At 42.8% G+C, this 22,145-nt stretch overlaps 1 protein-coding gene across 3 annotated transcripts in view; it reads left to right on the top strand.

Annotated features, from left to right (window-relative positions):
* KCTD20 (potassium channel tetramerization domain containing 20) overlaps nucleotides 1-13,874 on the top strand; it is a 30,563-nt gene extending 16,689 nt beyond the window's left edge. For all 3 annotated transcript variants that reach the window (XM_053602828.1, XM_053602829.1, XM_053602831.1), the window contains 5 exons: nucleotides 5,305-5,407; nucleotides 6,293-6,413; nucleotides 7,806-8,003; nucleotides 11,351-11,461; nucleotides 13,271-13,874. In XM_053602828.1, the coding sequence (XP_053458803.1) occupies nucleotides 5,305-5,407; nucleotides 6,293-6,413; nucleotides 7,806-8,003; nucleotides 11,351-11,461; nucleotides 13,271-13,563 (826 nt within the window). In that variant the 3' untranslated portion in view covers nucleotides 13,564-13,874. The remainder of the gene's footprint in view (nucleotides 1-5,304; nucleotides 5,408-6,292; nucleotides 6,414-7,805; nucleotides 8,004-11,350; nucleotides 11,462-13,270) is intronic.
* Nucleotides 13,875-22,145: the final 8,271 nt, after the last annotated feature.

Below are 22,145 nucleotides of genomic sequence, written 5' to 3'. Positions count from 1 at the left end.
AAGAAGTATTGCATTGCCTGTTTTTTCACCTTCACAGTTTTGTGAAAAAGGGAGAGCCACCTGGTATGTGTTGGTGAAGAGTATTAGTATACTTATTTCATTTATGAAGCCAGTATAGTGAAATGAGCCTCCACAAAAGAGTAAAATCTAGTTGAACTATTAAAGCTTACTGAATCTAATTCTGTATTCCTCTTATAAACTCACTCAAAAGTAATGTTTCGGGCTGGGCATAGTAGTTTGTACCTGTAATCCTACCACACTGAGAGATCAAGGCAGGAAGATCACTTGATGCCAAGAGTTCATGACAACATAGCCTGGGCAACATAGTGAGACCCTGTCTCGGTTTAAAAAAAAAAATTATCTGGGTGTGGTGGAGTGTGCCTCTGTAGTGTCAATACTCGGGAGACTGAGACAGGATCTGTTGAGCCCAGGAGTTGGAGGCTGCAGTGAGCTATGATTGTGCCATTGCATTCCAGCCTGGGTGACAGTGCTAGACCTTGCCTCACAAAACCAACAACTTTTCTGAGTTCCACAGGTCAAAGATGTTGAGGGGTGGTAAAAGTGAGACCTAAGTTGTCTTCTCTTTTTTTAATAGAAAATAGACTTAGGCCGGGCACGGTGGCTCATGCCTGTAATTCTAGCACTCTGGGAGGACAAGGTGGGTAGATTGCTTGAGCTCACAGGTTTGAGACCACCCTGAGCCAGAGCAAGACCTCGTCTCTAAAAATAGCCGGGTGTTGTGGTGAGCGCCTGTAGTCCCAGCTACTTAGGAAGCTGAGGCAAGAGAATTGCTTGAGTCCAAGAGTTGGAGGTTGCAGTGAGCTATGATGTCATAGCACTCTACCGAGGGTGACAAAGTGAGAGTCTGCCTCAAAAATAAATAAATAAATAAAATAGAAAATAGACAGAGTTCCACATGACACAAGAAGAAAGCCATTTTACTGAAAACATTTTGCCTGCCATCTATTGCCACTTTTATCTTTGGCAATAGATGCTGTGCTGTTACTTTCTGATTCCTCCAGTATTAAAGTTTCTTGAAATGGAATCTTTATTTGTAGCTATTTTCTTGTTTCATGATTGCTCTCCTTGATCTTCATGGTCCATTCTGTGTGCTACTTCATTCAGACTTATATTGCTCTCAGAATCTCTAGCTCTCAGATTTTTAGAGTTAGAATCTAGGGAATGAAAATAAGCCTGCTAAGGAAGAGTATTGTCCAGGAAGTAGCCTTGGAGCCTGGGCTGGTAGTTAAGAAATTCTCTTTCTGGCCAAACATAGACTTAACCTGAGGAAGTCCAACTTGGGATATGAGTAAAAATAATAATAATGATAGTATGTTTGTAGGTTTGGCTTTTAAGGATTTTCATCTACTTTTATTTTGTTTAAAGATCTAACCTCAGGACTTTGGACAAATTTGAACTAAACTAGAAATCAGAATGGATCATACTGATTTGCTGATTTTTAGCTAAATGGAATCCTGCTATTCAAATAATGTATTCACATATGTTTACTTATTTTTTATTTTATTTTTTGAGACAGAGTTTCACTCTGTTGCCCTGGGTAGAGAGCTGTGGTGTCATAGCTCATAGCAACCTCCAACTCTTGAGCTCAAGTGATTCTCTTGTGTCATCCTCCTGAGTAGCTGGGACTTTAGATGCCTGCCACAACACCCAGCTAGTTTTTCCATTTTTAGTAGACATAGGGTCTCTCTCTGGCTCAGGCTGGTCTTTAACTCCTGAACTCAGGCAGTCCACCTTCCTTGGCCTCCCAGAGTGCTAGGATTATAAGCGGTGTGAGCTACTGTGCCCAGCTACCACATACGTTTAAAAATAAGATTCCCAATAAAGCATTTTTTTTTTTTTTTTTTCGGTGTGGTTTTTGGCCGGGGCTGGGTTTGAACCCGCCACCTCAGGCATATGGGACCGGCGCCCTACTCCTTGAGCCACAGGCGCCACCCCAAATAAAGCATTTTTAATTACAACCAGACTTGTAATGAAAGCAGAATATTAATACAAAAGCAAACTATATAACCAAATCGTATGTGCCCCCTCTCATAATCTGAAATTTAAATAAAAAAAGAAAGTAGAACATTAAAGCATTTTCTAAATTGGTCTTATATTTTATCAGGCTTGACTTCCTGTTCTTAGTTTTGGTATCTCCTCCATTGCCCCTCCCCCAAAAAGTGTTTCTAAGTCAAGGCTGGATCTTTAGGCATGTTGCCTTTGAAAGTAGTGATTAAGAAAGGCAAGTGTTTTTTGAGTAACAGATTCTTAGGTGATATTGGTTGTTTGAATCCAGGAATGAGTTGTCCCAGGAAGAGAAGAATCTGGTTCTTTATCTAGGAGGTTCATTTCAGCTGAGCAGAACAAGATCACAAATTGTGTGAGTTACTTAGGTTTGTTATGTCTTGTGGCTACTTGTTCTGTGTTTATGTACAACGGTAAGCCTAGCCAATGAGTTTACAGATGTGGGCCACTAGTCACAAGAGGGACAAGCTGAGAGAATGAGAATGGATTAATGGAAATCTATGCCACAACTAAATAAACAACTCTGAGCTTCACTTCTTTGTTGCCCTCACAGAGTGCTGTAGCATCACAGCTCACAGTAACCTCAAACTCTTGGGCTCAAGCAATTCTCTTGCCTCAGCTTCCCAAGTGGCTGGGACTACAGGCGCCTGCCACAATGCCTGGCTATTTTTTGGTTGTAGTTGTCACTGTTGTTTGGCAGGCCCAGGCTGGATTTGAACCTGCCAGCTCCAATGTATGTGGCTAGTGCTCTAGCCACTGAGCTACGGGTGTGGAGCCTGAGCTTCACTTCTACTGATGTTAGAGGGGATCATATTTACAACTTGTTTGCTATTTTGATTCCTAGCTCTCTCAGATTTCAACCAGAGCATTCTAGGAAAAATGTCCACGTTCTTTGGAGGCTACTTTTATCAGGATGGATTTCTTTTTTTTTTTATTTTTTTTTTATTTTTTTGGCTTTTTTATTTTATTTCATTGCTTATTTTTTATTTCTTTACTTTTTTTTTTTTTTTTTTGTTGAGACAGGGTCCCACCCTATGCCCCTGAGCAGAGTGCAGTGGGCGTGGTAGCTCACCACAACCTCAGACTCGGGCTGCGGGCACCGCGCTGCCTCAGCCTCCGGAAGCCGCTGGGATTACAGGCGCTCGCCGCGGCGCCCAGCTGGGTTTTTCCATTTTTTTCACGAGTGGGGGTCTCACTGTCGCTCAGGCGAGTCTCGAACTCCTGAGCTCAAGCGATTCTCCCTCCTCAGCCTCCCACAGTGCTGGGATTATAGGCGTGAGCCACCGCGCCCAGCTATCAGGATGGATTTCTTATGCATGGTGCATTGATTTTGAAAGCTTGTAATATCGCACCATTTTTAGGCCTTCAAAAAGCAGCCAGTTCATGTGGAGCATAATAGTTGTCAATAGCAGCTCTGCCTAGCAGATTAAGGAAGGAAATGGCAGTGAGTCCCCATTGGGAAATCAAATCAGGCTAGCTGAAGATAGCAACTGCCTTCCTGTCCATTGTGCTGTCTTCCCATTCTCCAACTCATACACAAAGTACAGCAGCAGTAGAAGTCATGAGTTCATTTACACTGGAGGGGATCTGGTAGAAGGGAGGAAGGATGGAGAGAAGTGAATAAGAAAAGCAAGACCTGGCTGGGTGTGTGGATCATACCTATAATCCTAGCACTTTGGGAGACCAAGGTGGGAAAATCACTTGAGCTAAGACATTTGAGACCTGAGCCATAGCAAGACCCTGTCTCTATTAAAGACAGAAAAATTAGCTGGGTGTTGTGACAGGCACCTGTAGTCCTAGCTACTCAGGATGGTGAGGCAGGAGGATTGCTTGAACCCAGGAGTTTGAGGTTGCTGTGGGCTGTGTCACCATGCCACTCTAGCCTGGGGTAACAGAGTGTGAGACTCTGGTCTCAAAAAGAAAAAATGTATGTTGTCCCCTCATGACTTCTGCATTCATGCCAAGAGCAGACCTACCTTTCTGAAATGTGTCAAATTGCAAATAAGCCTAATACTTATCTTCCTTTTCTACTTGATCTGTCAGTCCCATTGTCAGAGTTACTCCTAGAATTGAATAAGACCATTTTTTTCAGGAGCTCCACTATTAAAATATACCAGAAAAGGAAAAGCATTAACTTACCCTATATAATACAGATTCATCTGTTATATTAGATGCTGAAAAGCAAAACTCAGAAATATCAAGGAATAGCATACTCAATAGGCAACAGAGGTGTTGTCTTCTGAGCTGTCATTATGTTGTCCAGTGACCACCTCTGTAGTTGGTATTTTACTGGATTTTCTGCCAAAGAAACTCACTGCAGATGAACCTGTAGACTTGATGCTTCATTCCTCCTTATACACAAATGTTTAAAGCAATTACTGCTGTCTTTCCAGACTAAAGGGAGTTCTTATGACTTGAGTTGTCTTCTGGGCCTTGGGTCTCTTTGCTGTGTTTTGAGTGGTTTTTTTTTTCTTTCTTTTTTTTTCTCTGAAAGACAGTCTCGTGGCTCAGTGCCTATAGCTCAGTGACTAGGGCACCAGCCACATACACTGGAACTGGCAGGTTCAAACCCAGCCTTGGCCTGCCAAACAACAATGACAATTACAACAAAATAAAAATAGCTAGGTGTTGTGGTGGGTACCTGTTAGTCGCAGCTACTTGGGAGGCTGAGGCAAGAGAATCACTTGAGCCCAAGAGTTTGAGGTTGCTGTGAGCTGCGATGCCATGGCAGTCTACTAAGGGGAACATAGTAAGACTCTGTCTCAAAAAAAAAAGGCTCGCTTTTTCACCCTCAGTAGAGTGCTATGGCATTATAGTTCACAGCAACCTCAAATCCCTAGGCCTTCCAGAGTGCTAGCATTATAGGTGTGAGCCACGATGCTGGTCCTTGTGTTGTTTTTAACTTAACACTATAAAAGAGTGAAATGAATGAGGTAAAGAAGGGAGAAGTCAGGCAGAGCCTGTGGCTCAGTGGGTGGGGCGCTGGCCCCATATACCGAGGGTGGCAGGTTCAAACCCAGCCCCCGCCAAACTGCAACAAAAAAATAGCCGGGCGTTGTGGCGGGCGCCTGTAGTCTCAGCTACTTGGAAGGCTGAGGCAAGAGAATCGCCTAAGCCGAGGAGTTGGAGGTTGCTGTGAGCTGTGTAATGCCACGGCACTCTACCCAGGGCGATGGTGTGAGACTCTGTCGCTACCAAAAAAAAAAAAAGAAGGGAGAAGTCTAGTTGGTGAAGAATCATGCCTGGAGAACGTAACATTCCTGTCTGGGTGTCTTTCAGGATGTTTGGGCCAGGAAGAGAGTACAATTTCACACGGCCCAACGAGAAGGGAGAATATGAAATTGCTGAAGGAATCAGTGCAACTGTATTTCGTACAGTGCTGGTATGTAGAAAGCCTTTTGTTTGTTTGTGTTTTGTTTTTTTTTTTTTTGTAGAGACAGAGTCTTACTTTATGGCCCTCGGTAGAGTGCCGTGGCCTCACACAGCTCGCAGCAACCTCCAACTCCTGGGCTTAAGCGATTCTCTTGCCTCAGCCTCCCGAGTAGCTGGGACTACAGGCGCCCGCCACAACGCCCGGCTATTTTTTTGGTTGCAGTTTGGCCGGGCCGGGTTTGAACCCGCCACCCTCGGTATATGGGGCTGGCGCCTTACCGACTGAGCCACAGGTGCGGCCCCTTGTTTGTGTTTTTAATAGAGACAGAGTCTCACTTTGTCACCCTCAGTAGAGTGCTATGGCGTCATAGCTCACAGCAACTTCAAACTCATGGGCTCAAGCAATTCTCTTGCCTGAGCCTCCCTAGTAGCTGGAACTATTAGCCCACCACAATGCTTGGCTTTTTCTGTTTGTTTGTTTAGCAACCCCTGCTGGGTTCAAACCCACCAGCTCCAGAGCATGTGGCTGGCACCCTAACCACTGAGCTGTGGGTGCCTGGTCCGAAGCCTTTTTTGTTAAATCATCTTCCGAGTGACATTCATGATCAGTGGCCTTTAGAGTTCCATCAGCTATGTTACTAACTTTAGGGTCTAAGGTTTCCAGTTATTTCTTTGCCCTCTTTATTCCTGTAACTTAAGTTTGTCATGTTTGTGTGAACAAGTTCTAATTAAAAATGTCAGGATAGCCAAGAACTGCTTTGCCATCTAATGAGTCATCCAAGTTGGTGATAACTGAAATAACCCATTGCTTTAAAAGAACCAAGAATGAATAGGAATGAAAAGTAATTTTTTCATTTTGTTCCTTGCTTACATTTTTTTCCTAATCTGTTTACAGGATTACTACAAAACTGGTATCATTAATTGTCCTGATGGCATCTCTATCCCAGATCTTAGAGATACATGTGATTATCTCTGCATTAATTTTGACTTCAACACTATCCGATGTCAGGATCTGAGTAAGTACAGGAACAGCTAACGTGTGCACTTGAGCTGGTAAACTTTGAGTTTGCTCGTCAATGACTAATATTTTTTTTTTTTTTTTTTTTTTTTTTTTGGTTTTTGGCCAGGGCTGGGTTTGAACCCACCACCTCCAGCATATGGGACGGGCGCCCTACCCCTTGAGCCACAGGCGCCACCCAATGACTAATATTTTTTATTACTACACAAGAGTTTCTTTTTTATTTCATTTTATTTTATTTTTGTTTATTTATTTATTTATTTATTTTATTTTTAGAGACAGAGTCTCACTTTATTGCCCTCAGTAGAATGCTGTGGCGTCATAGCTCATAGCAATCTCCAACTCCTGGGCTTAGGTGATTCTCTTACCTCAGCCTCCCAAGTAGCTGGGACTACAGGTCCCCACCACAATGCCCGGCTTTTTTTTTTTTGTAGAGGCAGTCTCACGTTATGGCCCTCGGTAGAGTGCCGTGGCATCACACAGCTCACAGCAACTTCCAACTCTTGGACTTAGGGGATTCTCTTGCCTCAGCCTCCCGAGGAGCTGAGACTACAGGCGCCTGCCACAACGCCCGGCTAACTAAACAAGAGTTTCAAGTGTGTGTTGAAAATTATGTCCATAAGCAGAAGGGCGAGACTAACTAATCCATTCCTTCTTGCCTCAAAGCACTATGATGGAATAAATAAAGGAAAACAAGTATTAGTTGTAAATCTAGCTTTAATCAGTGAGTAACCAAGCTTACTTACTGCTTCTCTCTTGGGACCTTGGCATCTCAACTCTCTTTTTTTTTTTTAAGACAGAGTCTTACTTTGTCATCCTCGGTTAAAAAAAAACAAAAAGACCTTTGAACTTGTGGTTTCTCTACTGGGTCTAGTAACATTTTAGAGTAAGTCCTTTGGTGTCACCAAAATTCAGTTTATTCCTGTACTATTCTAACTCCATGAAATCTGGGTCCAGAGTATGGTTCCATCTCTTACGGAATTAACATTTATGATCTGACAGTATATATCCAGTAAAATCTCAGTTGATCAGAATGTTTAGGGATTATTAAACATGAGTAAATTGAAGAGTGATAGAATGGTAAATGCAAGAAACAGTATTTTTGTCACTTCTCTGGACTTTTTTTTTTTTTTTTCAGAGACAGAGTCTCACTTTACTGCCCTCAGTAGAGTGCTGTGGCGTCTCACGGCTCACAGCAACCACCAGCTCTTGGGCTTAAGTGATTCTCTTGCCTCAGCCTCCCAAGCAGCTGGGACTACAGGCACCCGCCACAACGCCTGGCTAACTTCTCTGGACTTTATCAATGATAATAGCCATTACCTCATACGTATTCTTTAGTAATATTTGCATTTGGACAGAAAGCATGTTCAGCTGCATTTTCTCTCTCCAGGTGCTTTACTGCATGAACTGTCTAATGATGGTGCTCACAAGCAGTTCGATCACTACCTCGAAGAGCTGATCTTGCCCATTATGGTGGGCTGTGCCAAGAAAGGGGAGAGAGAGTGCCACATAGTTGTGCTGACAGATGAGGATTCCGTGGACTGGGATGAAGACCACCCCCCACCCATGGGAGAGGAATATTCCCAAAGTAGGAGCTCTCTGCATGGTGTAGATATTTTCAACAAGAAACATGGTACCCAGAGTAGTAGCTAGATCCTAAACAACGTGAATATCTCTGTTGAGTCCATGATGAGCACATTCACCTGGATGATAAACCCCTAGTAATGCAAGTCTAACTTCCATGCTGTAGAATATGGTGGATTTTGTTATACTGTTCACTTCTATCCCTGGTGTCTGTTAACTATGTCAAATACTGAGACAGCACTTTTTTTTTTCTTTTTTTGAGACAACAGTCTCAAGCTATTGCCCTGCGTAGAGTGCGTGATATCATAGCTCACAGCAACCTCCAACTCGGGCTAAAGCAATCCTCTTGCCTTGGTTTTTCTATTTTTAGTAGAGGTGGGGTCTCATTTTTTTGCTCAGGCTGACTCAAAGTTGTGAGCTCAAGCAGTCTACCTGCCTCAGCCTTCTAGAATGCTAGCATTATAGGTGTGAGCCACTGAGCCCAGCCTGAGGCAGCACATTAAATGACAGTGTCCTTCTCTCTATTAATTTCATTTTTAAATCCTTTTGAATTGGTAATAATTCAAAATTCAAAAACAGAAGTGGATATAAATTTAAAAGTCTTGTTCCTACCCCTACCCCATCTCCTCAATTTTCCTGTTCAATTTTTTTTATATCCTTCCAGGAATATTCAGTACATGTACATAAAAATTTTTCCCTTTTTTCGGGGCCGCGCCTGTGGCTCAGTCGGTAGGGCGCCAGCCCCATATACCGAGGGTGACGGGTTCAAACCCGGCCCCGGCCAAACTACAACCAAAAAATAGCCGGGCGTTGTGGCGGGCGCCTGTAGTCCCAGCTACTCAGGAGGCTGAGGCAAGAGAATCGCTTAAGCCCAGGAGTTGGAGGTTGCTGTGAGCTGTGTGAGGCCACGGCACTCTACTGAGGGCCATAAAGTGAGACTCTGTCTCTACAAAAAAAAAAAAAAAAATTTTTCCCTTTTTTCCAGATGATACTGTATTATATAGACTGTCGATAACCTTTCTTACATAAAAATCTTTTACATACCTTTTTATGGCTGCATAGTATCCTGTTGCACAAATGAGCCATAATTGATTGAAGTAGACCTATTGGACATGTACACTATAAATTATAAATACTACAGTGACTACCCTTTTAAACATAATCTTTTCACATACATCTTTTAATATATCACATTATCTTTTCTATGAATCTCTACAGAATATGTGTTAAAAGCTTTGTACCTTTGTAATTTTTTTATAGATGTTGCCAAATTCTCCTCCATATGACAAGTTTGTTTCCCATACTGTCACCAAAACTGTTTTAAAAACCTTTATCCCCGGGTGGCGCCTGTGGCTCAGTCGGTAAGGCGCCGGCCCCATATACCGAGGGTGGCGGGTTCAAACCCGGCCCCGGCTAAACTGCAACCAAAAAATGGCCCGGCGTTGTGGCGGGCGCCTGTAGTCCCAGCTACTCGGGAGGCTGAGGCAAAAGAATCGCTTAAGCCCAGGAGTTGGAGGTTGCTGTGAGCTGTGTGATGCCACGGCACCCTACCGAGGGCCATAAAGTGAGACTCTGTCTCTACAAAAAAAAAAAAAAAACTTTTATCCCTGCTAATTTTCTTAATATGTTTTAAAAAATAGCATCTTGTGATTAGCATGAGTTTTAACTTGAATGTCTCATTTCATGAGTGAGGCTGAGCATCTTTTTAATTTTTAAGAACTATTCTAATTTCCTTTCTGTTAACGCTATTTGTGGGCCGGGCACAGTGGTTCACACTTGTAATCCTAGCACTCTGAGAGGCTAAGGTGGGAAGATTACTTGAGCTCAAGAATTTGAGACCAGCCTAAGCAAGAGTAAAGCCCCTTGCCCCATCTCTACTAAAAATAGAAAGAAATCACCCAGGCATTATGGGAGGTAGAGGGGCCCTATAGTCGTACGAGCTACTTGGGAAGCTGGGGCGGGAGGATCACTTACTCGAACCCAGGAATTTGAGGTTGCTGTGAGCTAGGCTGATGCCATTCACTCTAACCTGGGGTAACAGTGAGACTGTGTCTCAAAAGAAAGACCCCATCTCCCACTGTTTGTGCCTTTTGCCCATTACAAAATTGGATTGTTAGTCTTTTACTTAATGATGTGTTCTCTATTTGTGACAGGTCTTTCTGTATGTTAAAGAAATTAGCTCTTGGGCGGCGCCTGTGGCTCAGTGGGTAAGGCGCCGGCCCCCTATACCGAGGGTGGCGGGTTCAAACCCGCCCCGGCCAAACTGCAACCAAAAAATAGCCGGGCGTTGTGGTGGGCGCCTGTAGTCCCAGCTACTCAGGAGGCTGAGGCAAGAGAATCGCTTAAGCCCAGGAGTTGGAGGTTGCTGTGAGCTGTGTGAGGCCACGGCATCTACTGAAGGCCATAAAGTGAGACTCTGTCTCTACAAAAAAAAAAAAAAAAAAATTAGCTCTTAGTAATATGAGTTACAAATATCTTTCCCATTTGGTTATCTTTGTTTTTTGTTTTGTTTTTTTTGAGATAAGAGTCTATGTCACCCTGGGTAGAGGGCCATGGTGTCATAGCTCACAGCAACCACAAACTTTTGGGCTCAAGCTATTCTCTAGCCTCAGCCTCCCAAGTAACTGGGACTACAGGCACCTGCCACAATGCCTGGCTATTTATTTTTTTTTGGTTGTAGTTGTCATTGTTGTTTGGCAGGCCCAGGCTGGATTCGAATCTGCCAGTTCCGGGGTATGTGGCTAGCGCCCTAGCCACTGAGCAACAGGCACTCAGTCTATCTTGTTGTTAAATGATGATTTGGGCTGGGCAGAGATATAATTTCTATACAGTCAGTTTTTCTTTTTTTTTTTTTTTTGAGACATTGTCTCACTTTGTCATCCTCAGTAGAGTGCCATGGCGTCACAGCTCACAGCAAGCTCAAATTCTTAGGTTTAAGCAATTCTCTTGCCTTAGCCTCCGAAGTAGCTGGGACTACAGGCGCCCGCCACAGCGTCCAGCTATTTTTTGTTGTTGTTGCAATTGTCATCGTTTAGCAAGCCCGGGTTGGGTTCGAACCCGCCAGCCCCCGTGTGTGTGGCCGGTGCCCTAACTGCTGAGCTATGGGCGCTGAGCCAAGTTTTTCTTTTTGTGGTTTGTAGGTTTTATGTCCTACCCAGAATGGCCTTTTCCACAGTGAGATTTTAAAATTTCTCTTATGGTTTATGTTAGTATTTAACACTTAACCTTTGATCCATCTGGATTGTTTTGACATGAGAGGTCATTTCCATTAGTTTGATTCTATTAGCTTATTGCCTCCTTCTTATAAAGGTCTTCGCTCCATGACTAACCCTAATTTTTTTTCTTTTTCAGTTCTTTATAGTTCCAAGCTCTACAGATTCTTCAAATATATTGAAAATCGAGATGTTGCAAAAACAGTGTTAAAGGAACGGGGCCTGAAAAACATTCGCATTGGAATTGAAGGTAAAAAAAAAATCCCAGTCAGAATTCATGTTGCATGTTTATGGTGTAAGTTGGAAATTGAACTTCCAGAGTGCTTAGAGAACAGGCATATGTGAAAATCACTATTGAAGTGTGAAGAATTCCTATTTTGTTTGTATCCTTATAGTTCCCTTTTCATAGCCACAGAATTAGGTTCAAGTTTATTACTACTTCAGGTTTAAGAGCAGTGAGGACAAAGGACACTGGTGGATAGATGTAGGAAGGCGTTGGGGCTCACCAAGTGGGAGGATCATTCTGCCAATAATCTTCATGAGGATGTTTCTTGGATCTGGAAGGGTCCTTCTGAAAAATATAGCTTGGGGGACTCAAAATTTAAGATTAATCCATATCTTTGAAGGATGTCTGGGGATATATTGACATAAACTACATTAAATGATCTTGAACAATGGCTCACAACAATGGCACCTGTCACAACCTGTGGTCCCCATGGGAGGGACTTAGAGACTGATCTTTTTTTTTTGAGACAGTATTGCTTTGTCACCCTCAGTAGAGCACCATGGTGTCATAGCTCACAGCAACCTCAAACTTTTGGACTCAAGCGATTCTCTTGCCTCAGCCTCCCCTATAGCTGGGACTACTGGCACCTGCCACAACACCCAGCTATTTTTAGACACGAGGTCTTGCTCTTGCTCAGGCTGGTCTCAAATCCTTGAGCTCAGGCAATCCACCTGCCTTGGCCTCCCAGAGTGCTGGGATTACAGGTGTGAGCTACCACGCCGGGCCCTAGAGACTGATTCTGAGACCATCCTGGTCTCCCCTCCATGGATCTTTGACTTTTGTGCTCTGTTACTCTTGGCTGCCTCACTTCTTCTCACAGAACCCAACAAACTTTCATTGTGTCTGATAAGCTGAAATTTAAAGTGGGAGGAAAATTTTGAGATTATCTATTGAACCTCGTTTCCCTATGTCTTTCCCTTATCTCTTGGGAAACCCAGGGGATACAGAGATCAGAACGTTCTTCCATACCTCTGATGGATAACTGCCTCCTCCCACCTGCCTTCTAGTTGTAGCCTCTGAAGTTACTTTGAATAAGAGTTCTCCCATGCCATGTGACAGCCTTTTAGGTATTTTAGGCAGCATCTCTGTTTTTTCTTTTTTTTTTTTGTAGAGACCGAGTCTCACTTTATGGCCCTTGGTAGAGTGCCGTGGCCTCACACAGCTCACAGCAACCTCCAACTCCTGGGCTTAAGCGATTCTTTTGCCTCAGCCTCCCAAGTAGCTGGGACTACAGGCGCCCGCCACAACGCCCGGCTATTTTTTGGTTGCAGTTTGGTCGGGGCCGGGTTTGAACCCGCCACCCTCAGGATATGGGGCCGGCGCCTTACCGACTGAGCCACAGGCGCCGCCCATCTCTGTTTTTTCTTTAGGCTAACATTTCCATCTTTCCTTCTGTTTTTACATAGTATGCCCTCTAAGCAGCAGAATTAAATTAAGATGACTGAAGTAGCTATGCCCTGGCAGATTTTTTGTCTTATTAATTTGTTGCCAGCAACTAAAGACTCTGAAGGCTGCTTTCTCCCTTCCATTAGAAGGGATGGAATTTTTTTTCCTTCTCTTAGTCTCTTCTACAGAAAAGACTATCAACCTGAGCAGGAGAGAAACAAGCATGTAGGTGGTTGGGGCTGGGAAAACATGGGGCAGGGTTTGGACACTTATTACATTGTTTTTCTTGGTGTCTGTGGATTTGGGGAGAAAATTGTGGTTAAGAGGGACACCAGAGAGAGCACAATCTGCCAGCAGTCATGAGAATGGCCTTTTTCTCTGCTTTAGGTTATCCCACCTGTAAAGAAAAAATTAAGAGAAGACCTGGGGGCAGATCTGAAGTCATCTATAATTATGTACAACGTCCCTTTATCCAGATGTCATGGGAAAAGGAAGAAGGAAAGAGTCGCCATGTAGATTTCCAGTGTGTTCGAAGCAAATCCCTCACCAATCTGGTAGCTGCTGGTGAGGATGTCTTAGAGGACCAAGAGATATTAATGCATCACCCGCCCCAAGTTGATGAACTTGATCGGCTAAATGCCCCACTTTCTCAGATGGGTTGTAATGACTTTCAGGATTAGGGCCACCTGTGGGTCCACCTCTCATTGGAGCTCTTGGTCTGGGATGTCCACAGCTAGCACTTCCCAGCCTCCCCATGATATGTCCTGGCCCAAGTAGGAGATATGCTTCTCCCCTATCTTTTTCCTTTCTCCCATAATTAAGTCCATGCCTCTGGCAGGGGATGAAGAAGTACTCACTGGTGTTTAAGCTACCAGCTTTGCAACAGCCTGGTAACTTGAAAAATTTGGATCTGGTGCTGTTCACTGAGTCATTGCGTAACTGCAAAAGCAGGAAAGGAAGTCAGGACTCTTTTTGCCCTGTGTTTAGCAAAGCAGTCCTTATCCTTAAAACTTTGTTCTTGGATTTTGTTTGCTTTGTTTTGTTTTATACCAGGCAAATTGCTTAGTAGCAAAGGGACCAAACTTAAAAGGAGACAATCTTCTAAAAGCAGGCACTAATGGGATACTCAGTAGAGGTTATTGAAAATGCCCTTCTTGGTGGCCTGTGCACTCAGATTGCATCTGGGGAGAACTAGACTCTTGTTCAAAATGTCCCAAAGGAAGTTCTTAGGAGCGTAAATTTAGCTTCATTTCTCATTAATGCAATGAACAATCCAAAACACATATTCTTTGACAGTAAGGATAATGAAATAATAGTGTTTATGAAACCTTTTTAGCTTTCAGGTTTTTGAGCCTAAACAAATACATAATTCATTTGGAATGAAACTCACAATTCAAGTTGAAGAACTTCTCCAAATCAGGCCAATTGGATTATTGTATCTTGGAATCCGGTATGAAATCATAGGTTTTTATACCCTTGGGCAGTATATTGTTGTGGATGTGGCTAGGAGATCCTAAATACGGATTAAAGGCTTTTAGGATGAGAGCAGAAATTTCTTAACAAGTGCTCAGTTTATCAATAGAAAGACTTACGAGAGTTCCAGGGAGGAGAAGTTATTTTGGGTGTAGCTGGGTGGGAAATGTCACCTGCATAGGCTCTGTCTTGGTACAGATTTGGATTTTTTCTATGTATTTTCTTTTCATACCATGGGATCTTTTTGGATACCAGTATATTTAAATTTTGGAAATAGCCTAATAGCTACTTACAGACTGCCGTAAGAAAATGACACTTTTGTTATCCCTAAAGGAAGGGTGAATCGAAGGGAAATTAGGCCTTGTCACTTCATTTTATCTGTCAGCTCTGGTAACAGTAAGTGGTAAATGACAACCCACATCACTCTCTCTAGTCCTCACAGTGCTATACCACACCACCTTCCTCTTCCTTTTTCTCTGTGGCTTTAGATCCAGAGCCAGATAATAATATCCAGAGCCAATAATTGGGATTATTTCCCACTTTGTAATAGAAGTTGATCTTCCAATCATTCACCTAGGACAATTACTGATCACAAATTATGAAGAGGTACATAGTTTCATTAAGTTCTCTGAAAGTAAGAACATGACTTTTTAGGTAACACAGGCTGAGAGCATCCCTTATCCAAAATGCTTGGAACCAGAAGTATTTCAGATTTTAGATTCTTTCAGATTTTGGAATACTTATAGAATACTTACTGGTTGTACATTGCAAATATAAAAATCTGAAGTGTATTCCAAGGAGTTTTTTCTTTTCAACATCATGTTGGTACTCAAAATCAAGTTTTGGACTTAGGCCAGGTGCAGAGGCTCACGCCTGTAATCACAGCACTTGGGAGACCGAGGTGGGTGGATTGCCTGAGCTCACAGGTTTGAGACCAGTCTGAGCCAGAGTGAGACCTCGTCTCTAAAAAATAGCCAGATGTTGTGGCGGGCACCTGTAGTCCCACCTTTGGGAAGCTGAGGCAAGAGGATCACTTGAACCCAAGAGTTTGAGGTTGCTGTGAGCTCTGATGCCATGGCATTCTACCAAGGGTGACCAAGTGAGACTGTCTCAAAAAAAAGTTTTGGATTTAGGAGCATTTCACATTTTGCATTTTTAGATTTAGGATGCCCAGCCTATGTAGAGCAAGCTACTTGATTCCATTTTAATGATTATCCTAGTTACAATCCTCCAAAGATAAAATTCAGATAGCTATTGAAAGCTCCTCTTTCCAGGCTTAAGGAACAAGAGCGTGCTTAACGTTCTCTGTGCATGTGACCACCATCACAGTGAAATTCAAAGCTCTGTTCCTTACTTGGAGAAACTAGTAAGGGATTAAACTGAGCCATCCTCTACCTAGAATTCTTCTGATATCCATTGGTATCCATTTGCGAGACTGATGGCCCTGTGGTCAAGGGTAAAGTTATTTGTAGCCAAAAGAAAGTTTTATTCCTGTAAAACTAATTGGCTCATATTTGAGGTCATCTTTGGTCTTGACCCTACCAGTTGGCCACTAGCAGTTGGCCAGCCCAGATATTGTTAATGGTGCTTTCTTTACATTTCTCAGTGTATTTCCATGCCATAAAAAAGGAAATTTGAATTATCTAATGTTTGTGTATTCTGTTACAGTTTATTTAAGTTAATGTTTAACTGTAAACATGCCATAGCTAACACTTTAAAACTAACTAGTCCTTAGATAAAAAGCCAGGTGTGAGGCTGGGTGTGGTGGCTCATGCCTATAATCTTAGCACTCTGGGAGGCGAGGTGGGAAGATTGCTTGAGGTCAGGAGTTCAAGATCAACCTGAGCAAGAGTGAGACCTGTCTTTACTAAAATTAGAAAACATTAGCCAGGCATGGTGGTACACATCTGTAGTCCCAGCTGCTTCAGAGGCTGAGGCAAGAGGATTGCTTAAGCTCAGAAGTTTGAGGCTTCAGTGAGCTATGATGATGCCACTGCTCTCTAGCCAGGATGAGAGAGAAAGGCAGTGTCTCAAAAAAAAAAACAGCTGGGTATGAAAAGTATGGCTCTCATGTACTTGACTCTTGTTCTTTATAATTGATTAGTTTCTTCAGGCTTTCAAGAACTAGGTCTTTTTTTACCCCAAATTGGGTGAACATGCATTTGGCCCCAACCCATGGCGTTAGAGTAATCCAGAAATCTGAAGGTAAATCCCAGGTGGTGGTGATTAAAGAGAAGCTAGGACCATGAGTTCCTCCCGGTGGAGAGGAGGTTTCTTATATACCCTTCTAACTCCTCCATCCCTACAACATGGAGCTCAGCATCACTGTAGTTTGGTGGTTCCCCATCCAAACCTCCGTATTCCCGGGGTCAGGACATTCGCAATGGCAGGACCTCTTAGTCCTCGCAGGAACAAGGGCTGGGCTGCAATCATCCCCTTCATAGTTAGTTACTGGTCAGATGAACAAGAGGCCTTTCTAATACAAAAGGAAGAACTTGGGTTTGGTGTTCTTTTCCAAGTGCCTTAATAAGCCAGACTGTCTATATAGAAACATTTTCACAAGAAAATGATTTTAGGGTTGGGCACAGTGGCTCGCACCTGTAATCCTAGCACTTGGGAGGCCAAGGTGGGTGTATTGCCTGAGCTCACAGGTTTGAGACCAGCCCAAGCCAGAGTGAGACCTCATCTCTAAAAATAGCTGGGTGTTGTGGTGGGAGGCTGAGGCAGAATTGCTTGAGCCCAAGAGTTTGAGGTTGCTGTGAGCTGTGATGGTACAGTACTCTACCAAGGTTGACATAGTGAGACTCTGTCTCAAAAAAGAAAAAATGAATTTAGTTAGAGTATCTTAGAGCATTTCTGCAAGCCAAGATGAACATGAATTTAAGGTTTAGAATCTTGAGTTTGTGTCTCCATCACATCATGTATTAGTTGATGGGAAACATCAACTACACTGAGTTGGAGAGGAGGCTAGGATACAGTGTTAAAATGTGTCAGTGGAGCAAACATGCTGAAAGTGACAGCAAAAAGGGAAGGAAGACCTTACCCCAACCTCATCATCCCCTTCCTCCCTTCCAAAAAAAGGGGAAGGGAGACAAAGTAGCTGGATTAACTGCACAATTTGTAAAGGCCAATATAATTTAAGTCCCAGGAGAACAATGGGATATCTGATGTACACATCTATAAAAGCACTGTGGAATAAGCCCAGGAAGGACAGATGTATTTGTAAATGGTGTTCCAAAAGGTCCTTCTTGGAGTAAAACAAATACTCAATTTATAGGCTTTAGTTCATATGGAGGGGGGTTTTAAATCAAGTGTCAATAGAAAGTTAAAAATCAAGGGTTTTTAGTAATACATTTAATGCCACTCCTTGCCATCATTTTGAAATTATGAACCTCCATAGTTGATCCTCCCTACATCAACCACTTCCTGACCTAATTTTCAGACTGGACATGCACCACATTATGTAGCAGCATGGTAGGCTAGCCTAGTTCCTTATGTCGACTACCTCTGTATGTTGACCAGTCTGTTACAGTCCTGGGTGGTCAGTTTACAGAGGTTCTACTATATTAAAATGGGTATAGTGAGCTCAGAAAGCAAACCTGATGGTCTTATAGGATATAGAGTCACATTTGTGTTCTGGGTGGGATTACCCTGGCAAAATAACTTTTTCTCCTAAAGGCAAAATGCTTTTAAGTTTTGCCTCTTTAATTTATATTTACTTTTTAAGGTTATTCTTCTTCACCTACCAGTGTTTATGAAATCCTGTATTTGGGATGCTTTTTCTATAATAAAATATTATCATTTGTGTATCTGTGTTACTCTTTTTAGCAGGAAGTAAAACTGGAAATTAAAATGTTAAAAGAGACTTAATGGGGTGCTCAGAACAGAGCCTCTTCCTTTCCTAAGGGAGACATGGACCTTGCTCTCAGCCTGCATGTTCTTTTCCCACTCTGCTATTTATAACTCACAAGTTTCAGAGCCTTTAATGGGTGTGCTTGCTTTTGAGTTCCTGGTTAATTTGCATTTGAGACTCCTTTGACACTTCAGTCCAACTAAGCAGAACTCCAGAATGCCAAACATAAATTTGAAAGATAAGGGACCCACTAACTTCTGTGTTCTAGTTTTGGTTTAAAGCAAGTGAGGAATGATAGCAGAAATGAAAGGAAGGTGGAGTCCAGGCAAGTCCCTTGGAAACACTGGTAGAAGGGATGGCCATGCCCTTAAATTATGCATGTTTACAGATGGGAGCAATGTACAAAGGTGCTAAGGTTTCTGGTGTGAACATCTGGGCAGACTGAGCTGGAAAAGGGGATGGGAGCAAGAGCTCCATTTGGATAGCTTTGGTTTGAGCCTGTAGGAGCCCTTTCAGGTGACACTTTCTGGCTGGTTACATCTGGTTACATGGTAGAGTTTTGGGGAGGGTCTACAGTAAAACGTCTTTGAAAACCTCACTATAAAAGTGGTAGTTGAATGGAATACTATTCAGCTATTAAAAAAAATGGAGACTTTACATCCTTCGTATTAACCTGGATGGAAGTGGAAGACATTATTCTTAGTAAAGCATCACAAAAATGGAGAAGCATGAATCCTATGTACTCAATCTTGATATGAGGACAATTAATGACAATTAAGTTTATGGGGGGGGAAGCAGAAAGAGGGATGGAGGGAGGAGGGTGGGGCCTTAGTGTGTGTCACACTTTATGGGGGCAAGACATGATTGCAAGAGGGACTTTACCTAACAATTGCAATCAGTGTAACTGGCTTATGGTACCCTCAATGAATCCCCAACAATAAAAAAAAAAAAAAAAAAAAAAAAAAGTGGTAGTTGAAGCCACAATATGAGGAAGGTCACCAAGAGATCACATGGCTCTGAACAGCATCAACATTTAAGTGGTGGGCAGTGGAACCCTTAAAAAGGTAGTGCAGTGGCTCACACCTGTAATCCTCGCACTTTGGGAGGCCGAGGTGAGAGGATCACTTGAGCCCAGGAGTTTGAGGTTGCAGTGAGCTATGATGATGCCACTATAGTCTGGGCGACAGAGTGAGATACTGTCTCAAAACAAAAGGTTAAATTTAAGTGCGGCAGGTTGATCAAATAAAAAAAGATGAGGATTGAAGGGAAGGCAGTGGGTATGGGAGAAGACCAGTGACTAGAGGAGTGATAATACTAGCATGTTTTATACATGGGATAATTAATACTAACACGGTTTGCACATGGGACAGAAACCAGACTGGTGTGGGCTAAAGCTAGAGAGGGAAATGAAGTAACGAGTGATTGCAAAGTGTTCAATGCCGTTCTTCACAAGGTACTACTTAAAATTCACAGCTCCATGCCTCTTCCGTAGCACAAGACCATGCTTATTAGCCTCCAAAATTCTGTACTGTTCACTTCCTTCCCCTTTGCCAAATCACTGTTACTTAAATACAAATATCTGGGAAGCTTCCCTGAGCTAATCACGGCTCTGGGCTGGCTTGTTGCATGCTGTCACGTTGACTTGGATGTGATCACTTTAAGGCAGTGGTTCTCAACCTGTGGGTTGCGACCCCTTCAGACTGTATTAAAGGTCCGTGGCATTAGGAGGGTTGAGAACCACTGCTTTTAAGGTGATGCTGCATTCTGTTAAGCCACTGAGTGGGTGAGAATTATCTTCTCAAACTGATCAGCAATTCAGAACCATGGTGGGCTCCCTATTGCATCCTCAGAGAGCTGGTGTACTGAGTTCTGTACATTAGGGATGCTTTAATGTTTGGGCATTCAGGAATGTTTTTCATTCAGGAAAAAGCATCATGGAGGCTGTTTTTAAGTCAGTGTTGGCTTTGATAGATCATTCTAGGGAAACATGCTATGTAGGGAATGAAAGTATCATTCCCTGAATTCTTTTGAATTCAATTAAAAGCACCATTTAGGCTACATACAGAGGCCTAGGTCAGACAAACAGGACAAGGTGATCCCAAAAAATGTGCTTTCCTAGGAAATGATTCTGATGCAATTGATGGCAGAGGCCTCCTATTAAGCCACATAGATGGGTTTTTTAATTAGCAACCTGTTACTGAGAACCTGAATATTAATCCTGAAGGAACTCATCTGAATCTTAATTTTGTTTGAAAATGTTTGCTCCTTTGGAGTATAATTGTAGGGGAAAAAACTGTGGCATAGGTAAAAATTCACCATTAACGACCTGAATTGGATAATCATCTGAGGTTTTGATAGTTTGCTGTATGGAGTGTCTTTGGGTCCAACATACGTGAAAACAGAGGATTGCCAGGGTTTACACAAGGAGGCAGTTGTTCAGGTTTCACTTCTGTGTCTAAATTTGTAGATGAAATACTTTTATCACAATTATAGTCTGTCATTCTCGCAGTTTGTTAATTTTTTCAGCAAATGCAGCCTTTTGGTGCAGCAGACTGCATGAAGTCCGCCAAGTGCCCAGGGACGCGGCCTTTTAACTGTATCCGATTTAGGCAGCAAAGAGAAGATAAATGGCCGGCTGGATCAAAACAAATAAATCAGTCTCCACCCATCTTACTTTGCAAGTAATTCTGAAAAGAAACAGGCACTAAAGAAAATTGTGATGCACTCATGAATCAAGGAGACTGAATGACATCAGTGTTTGGTTTCATTTTAGTATACAGTATAGTTAAGTTTATGATTTTCTAACTCCCCCAATGAGAGTAGAAAACGGAATTATCTGAGGATCAACAGGATCAGCACTGAGCCATTGACTCCCAGCATGTTTTTTTTTTGTTTTGATCCATGAAATACATTAACCATTCTGGCTGCATTTAGCTTCCCTTTGCCAGTTGTTTCTACGCTAAGCAATCTTTGCGCGGTTTTTTTTTTTTTGAGACAGGGTCTCACTTTGGTAGCCCTCAGTAGAGTGCTGTAGCATCACAGCTCACAGCAACCTCAAACTCTTGGGCTCAAGCGATCCCCTTGCTTCAGCCTCCCAAGTAGCTGGGAACTAGGTGCTCACAACATGGCCTACCTACTTTTAGAGACAGGATCTCACTCTTGCTCAGGCTCGTCTTGAACTACTGAGCTCAAGCAATCCACTTGCCTCAGCCTCCCAGAATGCTAAGATTACAGATGTGAGCCACTATGCCCAGCTTAGAGCTCTGTTCTTGACTCTTTCCAAAGCACCCTTCCATACCAGAAAAGGGGCTAATAAGCGGAACATACAGAACTCTGTACACAACATCTCAGAGGTAGAATTCTGCTGTGGTAGACAAGGAGGGCTGAGAAATCCCATCCTGCGAGTTCAGAGGATTCCTAGGTGAACTCCAGGCTGGAAAAAATGGAGCCGTAAAGAGCTGTATAAAAGGTCCACCAGTTGATAGTACTTTGTCAGCAGGTGTCGTTGGCTTTACTACCAGTAGAGGACCCACTGTCTTGTAACACTGAACCACGTGGAAAAAGTATGTGTGATGGGCTTGGTTAATAGGTGTTACAGGAAAGGCTAGTAATTGACCCACTCTGTTCTCACTGGAGGTTATTTAAATAAAACTTAAGACTTAGAAAAAAAAAAAAAAAAGTATGTGTGATGGGGTCAACAGAAGTCGCTTCATATGTACACCAGTTCAGAAGACTAGCTCCCTGGAACAAAAATGCCAGTCTCAGCTTCCCTGAGAGAGAAATCATGTTGCATGAAGATGGCAATGCAGTTTTGAAATTAACGTTTGAAATTAGACATTCGGAAAGTATATGGGCAAAGGGGTTACAAGAGGCCACTAGCACTCTGCCTCTGAATTATAAGCCACAATTGCTTTAAAACACATCACAGACTTCCAC

This window comes from Nycticebus coucang, chromosome 9 (assembly GCF_027406575.1).
Source record: "Nycticebus coucang isolate mNycCou1 chromosome 9, mNycCou1.pri, whole genome shotgun sequence".
NCBI lineage: Eukaryota > Metazoa > Chordata > Mammalia > Primates > Lorisidae > Nycticebus > Nycticebus coucang.
Note: the sequence above shows the minus strand (reverse complement) of the source record. Positions and strands in the feature narration are given on the sequence as shown.